The sequence below is a fragment of the Heterocephalus glaber genome, unplaced genomic scaffold, assembly GCF_053883595.1.
Source record: "Heterocephalus glaber isolate CG9 unplaced genomic scaffold, H.glaber_assembly_v1.0 deba00001743, whole genome shotgun sequence".
Taxonomy (NCBI): domain Eukaryota; kingdom Metazoa; phylum Chordata; class Mammalia; order Rodentia; family Bathyergidae; genus Heterocephalus; species Heterocephalus glaber.
This window is the reverse complement of record NW_028258449.1, coordinates 584741-600003: the sequence shown is the minus strand read 5'-3', so window position 1 is coordinate 600003 and position 15263 is coordinate 584741. Positions and strand designations below refer to the sequence as shown.

The 15263-nt window shown below is 48.4% G+C and overlaps 1 protein-coding gene and 1 long non-coding RNA gene across 10 annotated transcripts in view; one reads left to right on the top strand and one right to left on the bottom strand.

Moving 5' to 3' along the window:
- Positions 1-317: 317 nt before the first annotated feature.
- On the bottom strand, positions 318-6083 carry LOC110347091 (uncharacterized). 2 transcript variants are annotated; one of them, XR_015447060.1, is made up of 3 exons: positions 5922-6083; positions 3223-5515; positions 318-1745 (listed from the first exon to the last, which is right to left on the bottom strand). It is a non-coding gene; the product is annotated as an uncharacterized LOC110347091 (long non-coding RNA). The 2 variants fall into 2 exon arrangements; XR_002391476.2 differs by having other exon boundaries at positions 4915-5515.
- Positions 4391-15263, top strand: part of Aox1 (aldehyde oxidase 1) — a 50402-nt gene continuing 39529 nt past the window's right edge. For 6 of the 8 annotated variants that reach the window (XR_015447046.1, XR_015447045.1, XR_015447044.1 and 3 more), the window contains exons 1-3: positions 4391-4519; positions 6078-6135; positions 7827-7923. Coding sequence is in view for 4 of the 8 variants with exons in the window: in XM_021249728.2 (XP_021105387.1) it covers positions 4484-4519; positions 6078-6135; positions 7827-7923 (191 nt within the window). In the remaining 4 variants the exon portion in view is untranslated. Of the gene's footprint in view, positions 4520-6077; positions 6136-7826; positions 7924-15263 lie in introns of those variants that run through there. The other 2 variants (NM_001310222.1, XM_021249730.2) reach the window with 2 other exon arrangements.

Below are 15263 nucleotides of genomic sequence, written 5' to 3'. Positions count from 1 at the left end.
TTTGCCATCAGTTTCTCTCTCTGTTACACAGAACCTGGGGCCTGGGGAGGGATGTTGGGAGGAGGGGCTTCACTGTTGGCCTTTCAGCCTCTTTGGAATTTGGTGCTTATGACTACTCCAGCCACAAGTGATGAATCCTCTGCCTACCTGAGGTCACCGCGAGATTTGCTGTTTTCATACAACTGGTCAGATGTGTTCTGCCTCCATGTGGACGCTTCCTTAGAACAGCTCTGACCGGTGCCTCAGGCAGTTCTGTGGCAGCTTGTCCTGGGGCCACACTTGGAGAGACTCCTGCAGGGGAACAGGACTTGGCACTGTAAAGATGGCCTTCCTAGCAGCCAACCGTGTCAGTTCACAGAGGCTGCAGACTCCTGTAGCACAGCAGTCTCCTCTCCTCTCCGCTGTGGTCCAGAGCTCAGTGTCCACGGGCTCTGCTAACCTTCCCAAACTATTGCTAAGACTAGACCTCCCAGATTTAATGTCTTCTTATCCTTTATCTCTGTTTTCTTTTTATGAGACATCTTTTATTTTTTTCCTTTCCCATGCAAATTATTTTTCATTTTATATAGATAATTGTATCAGCCTTTTCTTTTACTGTTGGTGAAATTTGGTCACAGTAGGAAAGGATTTTCTACTCCCAAGTTATAAAAGTAATGACCGGTGGTTTTATTTTTTTCTTACATTTAAATTTCTGACTTGTGGAATTTGTTCTAATATGCACTGTGAAGTGTGGGTGCAATTTTTACCTTTTCCCAAGTGATTCCTCGTTAAAAAGCCCATGTTACCCACTACTGACTCCCAGTGGCAGTGTGGTGTTGTATTTCCACATGCAATTAAATTCATTTCTTGATTTTTTTGTCTTGTAATCCGGGTCTCTGATAACCAGTCCTCTGCTCTTTAAAGTATAGCCTGGGAGTTACAAAGCTTTCTTATACTTGTAGGTTTTGCATACACTAAACTCATACTTTATCTTTTTATCTTCTGGGTCATATACGGGAGGTCTTCTCAGATTCCCTCATCCAATTTCTGCAGGTGTGAAGATGACTGATTCCCTTGTTCACTGCTCAGTATTTTTTGGCTCATCGTATAGTGTTTTTCCAGACATACCTCTTGAAAACCAGACTGTTTTTAGGCTGTTTTCCCTAATTCCTACCCTACTTGTGCTGAGTGCACAGCTGCTCCCGCAAGGGTCACCCAGCAGCGGGAACAGCGAGCACCCTTGTCTTCTGGTTTCACCAGAGTGCCCCTGGTTTCACCCCATCAAGGAAGATGGTTTAGGGGCTGCATATTTATAATCACATTAAAATAAGCCAACTATTATTCAAGTGCTTTTTTGAAAAATGAATAGGTACTGGATTTTGTCAAGTGCCTTTTGGTATTGCTAGATTTTATTAGGACCCAGCCAAGAGAGAGAGACCACAATTCATTGTTAACTATATACTAGAGAAATGAAAACAAAAACCAATTTGAGAAGGCAAAGGTGCCCCTGGAGCATCACAGAGCAAGTCCTCTGGGAGCACAGAGAAGGGGGGACCTGGGAAGCACTTCAGCTCGGGACGAGCACCAGGACGCGTGGTGTGCAGTGCTGGTGCAGAATCCTGTGGAGTGCAGTGAGACAGCAGGAGCTACCTACCAGCTGTACTGAAGTCAGCCACTTCTGCTGGTGTGAACCGTTCCTAGGTGATGCAGCACAGCAGCTCATCTCTCCTGCTGTGGGCTTCTACCCAAGACACAAGGGGAGGAGCCTGCAAACGAGAGAAGACAGAATCCCGGCCTCAAGAAGCAGAAGAGAGAAGTGTGGATTTGAATCTGAGCCACAGTAGCTTAATAACCAGCACAGAAATGCTCGGGCGGTTCTGAAATGCATTGAGTAGGGATCTACATGTCTCCACTCTAAGCCCCCAACTGTATCTTTGCTGTATGGTGCCAGGGCTCAAATCACAAGGCTCCTCTGGGGCTGACCTTTTTAACTTCTGCCAATAGAGGGCACTAGAAGGAAATGGAAAAGCAGAAAGTTGGAAACAGGATTTAAATTGCTGTTTGGTTTACTTGAATTTCCTGTCAGCAAATGTGTTAGCTGGGACCCAATACACAACATCCACACCTTGAGGAGAGGTTTATTTGGCTCAGTTTCAAAGGATTTGGTCGCTGGCTCCAAGGCAGGAACATCATGCAGGAAGGGCATGGTGAAGCAGAGGGGCTCTGTGCACGGTGGCCCGGAAGCAGAGCAGGGATTTTCTGTATCAGCCAACTATCCCACACTGGCCTTTACTGTCTGCATTCCTACCAGCATTCTGGTCTTCTGAACTCTGACAATCTCCCATCAGGCTCTGCTTACTGTATTCTAGAGCTTCTCTAGCCCATCTCCAAATCTTTCCAAACTCCTACAAAGCAGTTTCAATGGCCGAGGATTTAGCTAGTGGTTCCACCGCCTGCCTCGAAAGTGCAAGGTCCCAAGTTCGATCCCTGGTACCAAAAAACAAAGCGGTTTCAAAGGCTTCTTTGAACCACTGGGTCAAGGACAGGCACAGCAACAACCCTATTCTCTGGCATGAATTTTCTGTCTTCATCACTTTCCCATCATTGGAACACAATACCCAAGAACTAATCCAGTCAGAGAGCAGAAGGCACAGATCTCTGGCTCAGGTGAGATACTCCTTCACCACACCCTCCCGAGGGCCCTCCCAGTGCCCCTGCCTCAACACAAGTGGGGGGGGGGGGACAGACCATATTCAAATCAGCAGAAGTCAAGATTTTTTTAAAAACTTTTCCAATACTGAGTTTTAATTAGAAATAGTCTTGTAAACTTATGCTTTTTTCACCTTTCTTTACAAAAGTTTCTATTTCCTAGTTGTTAAATTAGTCCCTTTCCCATCACTGGGACAAAATGCCTGACACCCACATGAAAGTTCTGCTTGGTGTCGGGGCTCAGTCCCTGGCCCGCTGGCTCTGAGGCAGGGACTTCATGGCGGAAGGGCATGGAGGAGAAGGCTGCTGTGCTCAGACTGGCCCAGAAGCAAAGCCCGGGAAAAGTGCTAGCTAGAGATGCACACTCCACCTTGGCCCCCCTCCCAACAGCACAGCTGTGAGCACAAGTGGATTAATCCACAACGAGTGAGCCCCCGTGATCCAGTCAGCTCTCCAGGACTCTCAACCCAGTTGAAGGGACAGCGATTAACTAGCTCGTCTGTCCAGTGAAGATGCCCAGACACGACAACTTACTGGAAATGAACGCTCTGCTTCCAGGGTGTTTCTGAACACTTCCCGAACCAAGCAACCGGCTCTTCGGAAAGACGGCCGATTCCCAGCCAGGGACGGGATGGAGACAAAGTGAGCCTGGACGTTTTATTGTGCCAGCCAGCAAGCAAGAAAGCAGGAGAAGCGAACACAACCGTATCGAAGGGACACAGCACAACTTGAGGGTGCTTCCTTCGGCCTGAGGTCGGACAAACAGCATCACGGGAATGACTGCAGTTGGTTAAAGCACACCAGCGTGGGGACGAGGGAGAAACGGAAATGAAGCAGAACCCCGTGCACCACTAGAAGTTACTAGAAAACTAACCGACGTTCACTACAACCCTCGAGAAAATAACCGGCGATGCTCACAGCAGACTGGAGGCTGTTCGCCGGCAGAGAAGGCGCAGGAGCCTCTGGCGCCCGGAGTCTCGCGCTGGGCGGCCGCGCGGCCGAACCCGAACCCAAGTGTAAACGGGTTAGGGCCTAACAAACGCGAAGCAGTGGGCCCCGCTGAGGCCAGGCTGCCTCCCGGGACACCCTCCCTCTGCCAGGTGAATGACGAGGGCAGTGGGCACAGACGTGCGCCGGTGACGGGCCCATAGCCGTTGACTTCGGACTCTGACAAATCTAGGGAGACATTAGACTTTGTATGGCGGACATCGGCGACGGTGTGGCCGAACACGGCGCGTGCGCATGCGCTGTCTGCAGCAGTGTCAGGCCCCCGGACGATCGCCCTGAAGTGCCGCCCGCTGGGCCGGCCGTTCCCGTTCTTTTAGGACCCGTCCCAGAACTTCCCACCAGGGTTTGTTTTTAGCTAAATGAACGAGGCGGGAAGATTTTCTAGCGGTGCCGCGGGAAGTCCGGAAATGACTTCCGCCCCGCGGGCTTCCCCAGGTTTAGGTGCGGGAAGCCAGCGGACAGGCTGCTCTCGCCCCGCGTCGCGTCCTCCCGCTCGCTTGGCTGGAGCGGATCCGAGCCGAGCTGCAACCCGAGCTGCAGAGCCTGCGGAGACCGGGTGCTCAGGGCGGGCGAGCGGGCGCTGCAGGACCCTGGCGCGCGGCCGAACTGCTGACCTTGACCGCGGGTCAGGTCCGTACAGGACTCGGTGGGCGGGACGCCACGTGGGGGCGGGGCGGGCCTGCGGCGTCACGGAAGGGCGAGGCCGCGAGCCAGGCTGGGTGCACATCGGCTGTCCACTCGCCCTCCGTCCACACCAGCCGAGCGCGCCCAGACGGAAGCCGAGCCCATGGAGCCGCTGCACTTCTTCGTGAACGGCCGCAGGGTGAGTGGGGACACGAGGAGGCCCTGGGGACCGCCAGGACCCCACCCAGGCCTGTGGTGGGACCCTCGGGCCAGGACCGCCCGGACGGGCCTGCGGTTGGGCTCAGGGTCGGGGTCACCCTTGCTGCCCCTGCCCCAAGACCCAGGCACTTCACACCTGCACACACGCATGTGCTCACTCTGCTGGCCCCAGGCACGCTGCACACATGGACCTCATTTGAAGGAGAAACTGAGGCGGGGGTTCCAACTGGGTGGCCTGCTGTCCCCGGCGCTGGGGCATGGGCACGCTGACGCTACTGGTAAAGACGCCATGCTGCCGCGAGGTCCCCAGTGTCACTCAGCACCCCAGCTGTATGCACTTCTCACTCACATAGGACCTGCTGTGCCCAGGCTTACCTGGGGGACAGGAGCCCTCGGTCCGCGGGCTGTCACATGGTGGACACGGGCTGGGGCAGGACTGCCACACGGTGTTCAGCACAGCCGGCCTTGCCATTGGTGCTCAGCTCCCGCAGGGCTCAGTGCCCACTGCACAGGGTGGGGTGGGGGAGCCACTGGCCAGCGGGCTGGGCACACAGCCAGGCCCTACGTGTGCAGGAGAAGTGATAGGTGCTGGTGTAAAGACCCGGCCCAAGAGAGGATGGTGGACAGGAACGGATCCTGAAGACATTGGACCAGGGACAGGGAGAGGAGAAGCGGCCAGGCAAGCATCTGGAAGCTTGCGTTTGGGGCAGAGAAGATCTGATGCAAAGGTCCTGTGGCAGGCAGATGTCTGCATGCCAGAGTCAGTGCACTGGAGGCCTGAGGGGCTGACGAGTCTTTCAGAGGTGACAGAGCAGCACTCCATGTTCTCCCCTGCCTCCCTCACTGCTCCCAAGCATGCTGCCCTGGGCTTCAAAGCACAGTGACTGATACAGGCTGCAGTGTGCTGAGTTCAAGGCAGGTTCTTCTCTGAGATCCACTCACTGGGGCCAGTGCCCGGGGCCACCTGCGAAGTAAACTGGAGAATGCCTCGTCACACTGAGGGCCACACCACCCTCCACCCTCCTGCTGGCCACTGCTCCAGGGAGCCAACCTGGGCCTGACTGGGAGAGCCAGGGTGCACTCGGCAGAGGGAGAAGGGCTCTGCAGGCCGAGAGGCCCGGGGCTGCTGCTCCTCCTTGGAGGACTCTCAGAAGCCTGAGCCCGGGAAGTGCCTGCTCCACACTGGGGCCCTGGACCATGCGCTTTGCCAAGCCCCCAGGTCACGGCACTGACACAGAGACCCCGGGTCCCACCCTCTGCGCCAGGCTGGGCACAGTGCTGGAGGAGGAGGTGCCCCTGGCCCAGTCACCGGGACGCCGCTGCAGCCTAGGGACAAGGCGTCCTCCTACCACAGGCCAGCAAGGGGGTGGGGCTAGACTTACAGACGTGTCTCTGGGTGGCCGAGCAGGGCCAGCCAGATGCTGCCTGAAGGTTAATCCATGTGCACTTCCCTCTAATGCAGCAGGGTCACGCCACAGCGGACGTCACGCTGCTCTCGACTTCTTGTGCAGAACGCTTTATTTTCTCTCTCTACATAGGTGACAGAGAAAAATGTTGATCCTGAAATGATGCTGTTGCCGTTCCTGAGGAGGAATCGTATCCTTTCCTTTGCCTGTGTGTGGGAGGCTTGGGTCCTTGTCAGATGAGAGCTCAGATGTCCTCGGAGCCACACTGAGACCGTGCGCCCCGCTATCATGGCTCCACGCTCTCTGAGGAAGCCCTAGGCTCAGCTCTGTGTGCAGCACGCAGCTGCAGCTGGGAGAGCCAAGGTCTGTCTGGTGCAGTGTACGAGTGCTCAGTGTAGATGCTGAAGTCAGAGCCAGTGGGGCGATGCATGTTAGGGTTACTTGAGCACCTTTAGAACTGACTCACAACGCTCACCCTCCGTCTTCAACGACTAATTGCCATGCCTGTTAGAGCAAGAGAGCACAGAACTCTCCCGAGATGGAGAAATTATACCTGAAATTGCCGCCTGGAGAAATTCCCAGCCTGCTACTCGTGACCTCTGGGGCATGCGGAGCTTGTAGACCCCTCTCATTTGCACACAACTGTGTGGGAGCTAAGTTTGCATCTCTTCCCTGGGAGGTGAAGTCCCGCAAACATACCCAGCTCTAACGCATCAGTGACTGCTTTGAGACACACGAGTATGCCCGGAGGTCGCTCAAGATCCAGAACAGAGGCACTAGGTCAGCTGCAGTGGCCGAGTGTAACACAGCAAGCGAGGTGATGGACTTTGTCTCCTGCTGGCTCGGGACCTCTAGGCACAGACACCCGAGACAGCGAAACTGTGCGAGGGTTTGGGGAGGAACCCAGTGGGGAGGATGGAGGCTCTGGACCCAGCACCACCCCCTGGAGGAAGAGGGAGCTCGGTGGGTGGTCGATGGGGACTCCCTGTCCAGTCTCCTCACAGCTTTGAGTCACTGAGGGGCAGGGTCCCCATGAAAAGGGGGGTTGGGGTCTACAGTGTGGCACGGGTCCCTACGCTGTCGCCCTCCTAGTGAGGGGGTCCTCTCTCACTGCCCCGTCCCCTCCCTCGAGCTCCCACGGAGGACGCCAGGTCAGCAGATCCAGGTGGAGGGCAGCATAGGACAGGTTAAGGAGCAAGGCCGGAGTCCTGTGTCTCACTGCACCTCCGGCTCTTCGTCTGCACGAGGTCCTGCCATTGCATCCAAATCCCAGCCAAGGGAAAGAGGTCCCGGTAGAGAGGGAACACCTTCGTCCCTCCTAGAAACCCGCAGGACACTGACGGGAGGCTTTGTGAACCTGGGCAGTCCTGTGTGGGACTGAAACCTGGGGCTCCCATTGCTAAAGAATAGAAGATAACAGGGCCGGGATTTAACTCAGTGGCACCCGCAAGCGCAAGGTCCTGAATTTGATCCCTGGTACCAAAAAAAAAAGAGCAGACCATAACAGACATGGGGTTCAACTAGTGGCGTCTGGCCAAAAGGCGGAGAAACGTGGCACACATGGTCCGTAGGACACAAGCTCTCCAGATGACTGTAATTTCACTTCTTCCTCTGACACTGAGACGCCGATGAAGGTGACAGCAAGGAGGTGGCCTCAGACACTGCAGCCCCGCATGGCCGCTTCCTCTTTGGGTTCGGGCCTGTTTTCCACAGCCCGAGGCACAGTGCCTTTCAAAGGAGGACGGGAGCCGCGGCCACAGAGAGAACCGCGCATTTACACGACCGTGTGCGTCCTCCATGCACCTGGCTGTAACTGCGGGGAGTGCGCGGGGCGGGGCCGCGGGGGTGGACGCCCGCGCCGTCCTTAGCTGTGGCCTCCAGTGCGACTCACCGGCACCAAGTACGGCTGCGGGGGCGGCGGCTGCGGCGCCTGCACCGTGATGATCTCGCGCTACGACCACAGCGCCCGGAGGGTCAGGTACCCGCGCTGGGAGGTGATGCGGGCCCCGGGGGTGAAGCAGCGGTTCGCCGCGCTGTCCTCTCCGAGGGTTTCCCGTGCGACTTGCTCGCGCCGCCCACCGCTGCCGTCCCCCTCAGAGCCAGCGGTGCGTGAAGCGGCCCTGCTCCCGCCGCGTCCCGGCCTCCTTCCAGGCTGCTCACCCGCACTGCGGGCCGGGCTGGCCTGGGCCGTGTTCTCGCCCCGCACAGGGAGCTCCGATACCCCACACTTGCGGGGAGGTCCTTCCGCTCTGCTTTTGCGTCTGCCACACAGACGCGTCCTGCAGGACTGTGAGAAACCTGCCCCTTTTGGTTGATTGTTCAGGAGAAGCTTCAGATAACAAACACAAACAGCTGACCGGTGCTGATTTTCTAGAGCTTGCCAGTGCGGGTCGCCTGCGGCAACCTTCCGCGGTAGTGGGTCCCGCGGCGGCTGTGCACAGGCGCTGTGTGAGTGTCTCCAGGCCAGTGTCTCCCGGAAGGGCCCTGGTGGAGCTTAACTTACATCCTTTTATTTTTCTTGTAACAAGATGTTTTTATTGGTACATTTTGGATATGCATAATGATGACGCTTATCATAGGGGATTTGTGCCTTCCGTGATACGTCTCGATTCCTCTTTGTTTCCCATTCCCCCTCACTTCAGCCCTTCTTCCCCTCCTTATTTACAAAAGCTTTGTTTTCATTTTTCCCCTGTGCTCTTTCTTTCCTTGTCCCTCCTTTCCTCCCTCCGTTGTTCCCCTTCCCATTTGAACATTTCCTTCCCATTTCCCAGTCTCTGTTATACATTTTAGTCCTTATTTCCACTTTCAGTTTCTCACACCAGAGAAACAATGTGGTATTTAAACATCTGTGTCTGATTTATTTCACTGAAGAGTGGTCTCAAATGGATCCATTTAGCTAGAAATGTCTCAAGGTTATCCTTTATGGCAGAGTAATACTCCGTTGCATAAAAAAAAATTTTATCCATTCATTAGTTAATAGGCATTTGGGCTGTTTCCAAGATTTAGCTGTTAAAAACTGTGCGGCTTTCTATAAACATGAATATCCATATATCTCTGTGGTATGATGCTTTTAATTCTTTTGGGAAGATACCAAGAAAGGGAATAGCTGGGTCAAATGGAACCTCTAGTTTTAGTTTTTTGAGAAATCTCCACACTGATTTCTTCAGTGGCTGCACCAGTCTGCACTCCCACCAGCAAGAGTTCCTTTTTCCCTGCAGCCCCACCAGCATTTGTTATTGGTTGATTTCATGATAGCAGCCATTCTTTCTGGGGTGAGGTGGAATCTCAACATTGTTTTAATTTGCAACTCTACAGTGACCAGTGATGTTCAGTATTTCTTCATATATTTATTTGCCATTTCTACTTCTTCATCTGAGAAGTGCCTATTCATTTCAGATGCCCATTTTTGGACTGGGTCTTTAAATTTGGGGTGGGGGTTTGGTTTTTTTGAGTTCTATATATTCTAGATATTAGTCCTTTGTCTGAGGAACAGCTGGTAAAAAATTTTTCCCACTCTGTGAGTTGTCTCTTCACTCTGTTGGTGGTTTCTCTAGCTGTGTAATAAGATGAGATCTCAGTTGTTGATTCTTTTTTTTTTTTGGTACCGGGGATCAAACTCAGGGCCTTGTGCTTGCCAGGCAGATGGAGGAACTACTGAGCTAAATCCCCGCCCCCTCAGTTGTTGATTCTTTGTGATAGTTCCTATGCAATTGGAATTTTATTCATAAAGTCTTTGGCTGCACCAATGTCTTCAAGCGTTCTACCTGTTCTCTCTTCCAGCAGATTTAGTGTTTCTGTTTTGATATTTAGATATTTGATCCATTTCTATTTTAGTTTAGTGCATGGTGAATGATAATGGGTCTAGTTTCAATCTTCAGCATGTGGAAAGTCAGTTTACCCAGCACAATTTATTAAAGAGGCTATTTTTTTTCCAATGAAGGTGTTTCACTCATTTGTCAAAGATAAGGTGGCTGATTGTGTTCGGAGTTGTTTCTGCATCTTCTGATCTGTTCCATTGATCCTCAGGTTTTTGTTTTCTGTTTTGGGGGTTGTTTGTTTGTTTGCCAGTCCCATGCTGTTTTTATCACAGTAGCTTTGTAGTATAATTTCAAGTCAGGGATTTTAATGCTCCCTGCTTTGCCTTTGTTGCTATTCTAGGTCTCTTCTGGTTCCAAATTAATTTTAGGATTGTTTTCTCTAACTATGAGATACACTAATGCTATTTTGATCTGGATTTCATTAAATCTGTATAACAATTTTGGAAGTATGGCCATTTTCATTACATTGGTTCTTTTTACCCAAGAACAAAGGATACCTTTCCATTTCCTGATAGCCTCTTCAGTCTCCTTTCTCAGAGTACCATAGTTTTCAATGTAAAGTTCCTTTACTTCCTTGGTTAGATTGATTCCTATTTCTTTTTTGGGGGGATGCTATTGTGAATCTCTCTCAGTGAGTTTGTTGTTTGTGTACAGGAAGGCTATTGATTTTTGAGTGTTGACTTTGTTTCCAGCTATACTGCTGAATCCAGTTATTAAATCTAGAAGTCTTTCGGTGGCATTTTTGAGGTCTTCTATGTAGAGTATCATGTCATCCGCAAATAATGATAATTTAACTTCTTCATTTCCTGTCCTTATTCCTTTTATTTCTTTCTCTTGTCTAATTGCTGTGGCTAGTGTTCCCAGAACTATATTGAACAGGAGTGGTGACAGTGGACGTCTTGTTCCTGATTTTAGAGTGAAAGCTTTGAGGTTTTGTCCATTTAGTATGATGTTGACTATTGGTTTCTTATAGATAACTTTTATCAGATTGAGATAAAGACCATCTATACCAATTTTCTGTGTGGTTTTTATCACAAATAGGTGTTAGGCTTTGTCAGATGCCCTTTCTACATCTGTTGAGATGATCATGTAGTTTTTGCCCTTGGCTCTGTTAATATAGTGTATTACATTTATTAGTTTGTGTATGTTCAACCATCCCTGCATCCTTGGGATGATTCCTACTTGGTCATGGTGTGTAACCTTCTTGATGACTTGCTGCATTCCATTACCAGTATCTTCTTGAGGATTTTTGCATCTATGTCCATTAATGAGATTGGCCTGTACTCTTTCTTTGGTTGGATCCGTCTCTGGTTTTGGTATCAGGGTAGTGCTTTGAATGAATTTGGGAGTATTGCTTCCCTTTCAATTTCATTAAAGAGTTTAAGAAGTAGCAGGATTAGGTCTTCTCTACATTTCTTGTAGAATTCGGCAGTGAATCTGTCAGAGCCTGGGCTTTTCTTTGTTGGTAGGTTTTTAATTGCATCTTCAATTTCATTGACCGATACTGATTTATTTAGAATTTTTTATATCTTCTTGATTCAGCTTTGGTAATTCATATGTATACAGGAATCTGTCCATTTCTTCTGTGTTTTCCATCTTATTAGAGTACAGGTTCTTGAAGTAGGTACTGATGATCTTCTGGATTTCTGCAGGATCTGTTGTGATTTTGCCCTTTTCATTCTTAATTGCATGGATTAAATCCCTTTTTTTGATAAGGTTGGCTAAGGGTCTGTCAATTTTATTTAATCTTTCAAAGAACCAATTCTTCAATTCATTGATTCTTTGCATTGTTCTCTGAGTCTCCATTGCATTAATTTATGCTCTGATCTTTATAATTTCCTCCTTCATATGAACTTTGGGCTTGACTTGCTCTTCTTTTTCTAGAAGCTTGAGGTTCAACATTAGGTTGTTTATTTGAGCTAGTTTGTTTCTCTGATATGGAAATTTATCACTATAAATTTCCCTCATAGGACTGCTTTCATTGTGTCCAATAAGTTCTAGTATGTTGTATTGACATTATAGTTTAACTGTAGAAACTGTCTAATTTGTTCTTTAATTTCATCTGTGACCTATTGGGTATTCAAGAGGGTGTTATTTAATTTCCATGTGTTTATGAAGTTCTTGTGGTTTCTTTTCATATTGATTTCTAATTTCATTGCACTGTGGTCTGATAATATGCATGGGATAATTTCAATTCCTTTGCATTTACTTAAGCATGTTCTGTGGGCTAGTATGTGGTCTATTTTGAAGAACGTCCATGTGCAGCTGAGAAGAATGTGTATTCTGACATTATGGGATGGAACACTCTGTAGACATCTACTAAGTTCATTTGTTCGTAAGTTTGGTTCAGTTCTGATATTCCTTTGTTGATTTTTTTGTCTAGTTGATCTGTCCATTTGTGACAGTAGGGTATTCAGTTCCCTCATTACAGTTGTATTAGTGCTTATTTAATTTTTCATGTCCATTAATATTTGTTTTATATAATTGGGTATTTTGGTATTTAGTACATCTATATTTATGATTGTTATCTCTTCCCCTTGAATTGTTCCCTTTACAAAGATGTAGTGACCTTCTTTGTCTCTCTTAGTCAGTCTGGCTTGAAATCCACTTTGTCTTCAAATAGAATAGCTACCCCTACTTTTTTCTGGGTTCCTGTCACATGGAGTATTGTTTTCCATCCTTTGATTTTCAGCCAGTGAATTTCTTTTTGAAATAAATGTATTTCTTGTATGCAGCATATTGTTGAATCTTGCTTCTTGATAAATTCTCCCAGTTTGTTTCTTTTGATTGGTGAATTCAGACCATTTACATTGATGGTTATAACTGATATGTATTGACTTATTCTTGTCATGTTACTTTCCTGTTGTTGGTTCCCTTTTTTCTCCCTCTGTTTAATTGCTTGCCTTGCCTAGTAGGTTCAATCTGTTGGAGTTCATAGAGATTTAGTCCTTGTTATCTCTTTCTAGAATGTCCTTCAGAACACTTTGTAGTATGGGTTTGGTGGTCATGGATTTCTTCAGGTGTTCTTTTTCATGGAAGTATTTTATCTCTCCATCGATTTTGAAAGATAGTTTTGCAGGGCATATCAATCTAGATTGGAGGTTGTTGTCTTTTAGGGCTTAAAATACTTCACTCCAACCTCTCCTTGACTTAAGAGTTTGTGTTGAGAAGTCTGCTGTGATTCTGATAGGCTTTCCCTTATAGGTGATTTGTTTCTTTCTTTCTTGTTTTTTTTTGTTTTTTTTTGGTACCAGGGATCGAACTCTGGACCTTGCATTTGCGAGGCAGGCAGCGGAACCACTGAGCTAAATCCCTAGCCCATTTCTTTTCTCTAATAGTTTTTAGTATTCTGTCCTTGTGTTGAATTTTGGGAATCTTGATTATTACATGCCTTGGTGTAGTATAGATTTTTTTGGATCATGTCTATTTGGATTTCCATATGCCTCACTTATCTATATGTCAAATTCTTTTTCCCTTGCTTGGGAAGTTTTCTGCCATTACTTCCGTAACAGGTTTTTTATGTCATTTGTGCTATCTCCTGCTTTTTCATAGATTCCAATGAATCTTATTCTTTGCACCATCTAGCAGCTGTTGGATTGATTTTTTGTGGTCCCTTGCTATTTTAAAGAAATCTTTCTTTTCATGATCACTAACTGCAAACCTGTCTTCTGTATCTGATATTCTGTCTTCACATTTACTCATTCGATTTTGTATAATTTCAGTGAAATTTTTAATTTCCCAGGTATCTGTTTGATTCTGTTTCATGGATTCCATTTCTTTCCTGTGTTGAGACTTCATGGTTTCCATCATTTTCCTAAGGTCCTTTATTTTTTAAAATCTGTATCTGCTCTATATTCACTAACCAGATCTTTCATTATGGTCACCATCTCTGTAGTTATCTGAGAAATTATTTCTTGATGTTTTTCTAGAGCCTCATTCATCTGCTTTGTTACTTCCACTTCTGAGGTCCAGGTGTGGGTGACTTTGGAATTGTCCCACCTCATTTCCCCTGGATTTGCCTTTGGTGAGCTGGAAGTCTGAGGTTGCATCTTGCACCACCCTGTGTGCCTCTTGCCAGCTTGAACTTGGCTTTGCCTCACCTGACACTGGGAGCTGCTAGAGAGAGCCAGCCTGCAGCTGCTGAGTTCCGAGCTCAGTTGGCCCCTCTCCAAGATGGCTACCAGCCAATCACCCTCTCCCAGGGGACACCTGAACCCAAATAACTCACCAGTCACTGCAGGCCATTGCATCCACTGCTCTGTTCCACAGATACATTTCTCCATGGAGGCCTCTGGTGTCACCAGTAGTCACTGTGAGTGCAGTTTCAGGCCCTTCCACAGAGTGAGTCAGGTCCCAGGGAGAAAGCACTGCTTGCTACCTCCTTCTTCTGCATTGAGGTCTCTCAATGGGCTTCAATTCTCACTTCAGATCCTTGCTGTGTCCTGGGGACCCATTTCCCTCCTTCTTTTCTTTCTCACATTGCTATATTCCAGTGTCTGAACACCAAATCTTGGAGAGGGTGGCTCTCTGCTGTTCACCATTCCATCATCTTCCTGGAAGTCCTTAACTTACTTTTTTTTTTTTGGTACCGGGGATCGAACTCGGGTCCTTCCGCTTGGGAGCCAGGCGGTGGAACCACTGAGCTAAATCCTTGGCCCTAACTTACATTCTTGCAAGCAGTATATGAGTCATATTTTCCCAAACCTTTGCTAATAACAGATACTATAATTTTAGAAAACTGTCATTTTCTTTGATGAGGTGGCATTTCTCACTGCTTGATTTGAATCTTTCTTGATCATTTTTAAACCCACGTTTTCAGTACATAAAGTTTACACCCCTTGTGGAGTTGTGCATGTGCATAACACACCCCAATCCCTTTTTCACCCCTTTTCCTCCCTCCTCCTCCCTCCATCTCTTGGTCCTCTTCCCATTTGAGAAAGATCTACCTCTATTTCCTATCATCTTTTATTTTGCTCTTTATTTATAATTTGGGTTTCTCATCTAAGAGAAACCATGTGATATTTAATCCTTGTATCTGATTTATTTCACTTAACATTTTGGTATCAAGGTGCAACCATTTTCCTACAAATACCTCAAGTCTATCCTTCTTTATAGCTGAGTAGTACTCCGTTTTTGTGTAATTACCACCTTTTCTTTATCTACTCATCTGTTGATGGACATTAGGCTGCTTCCAAGATTTAGCTGTCATGAGTTGTGCTGCTGTAAACACAGGCGTGCTTGGATTGCTGTAATATGATGCCTGTAACTCTCATTAGCCACCGATAGTTGTTCGGTAACGGGGAACATTTTAGGAGATAGGAGGCCTTTTGAATTGGACATTTCCTAGCATTGGGTTTGGGGGTGAGCCATTCTACCTCTCTCCACCTGGTGTTTCTTCCAAGGAGCCATATCAGATTCACTCTATTCTTCGTCACCAAGAGCCTGCCCTCTCCGGAGCCTGAAGGAAGTGCTGGGTGGGTGGGGTCCTGTGGGAGCAAGG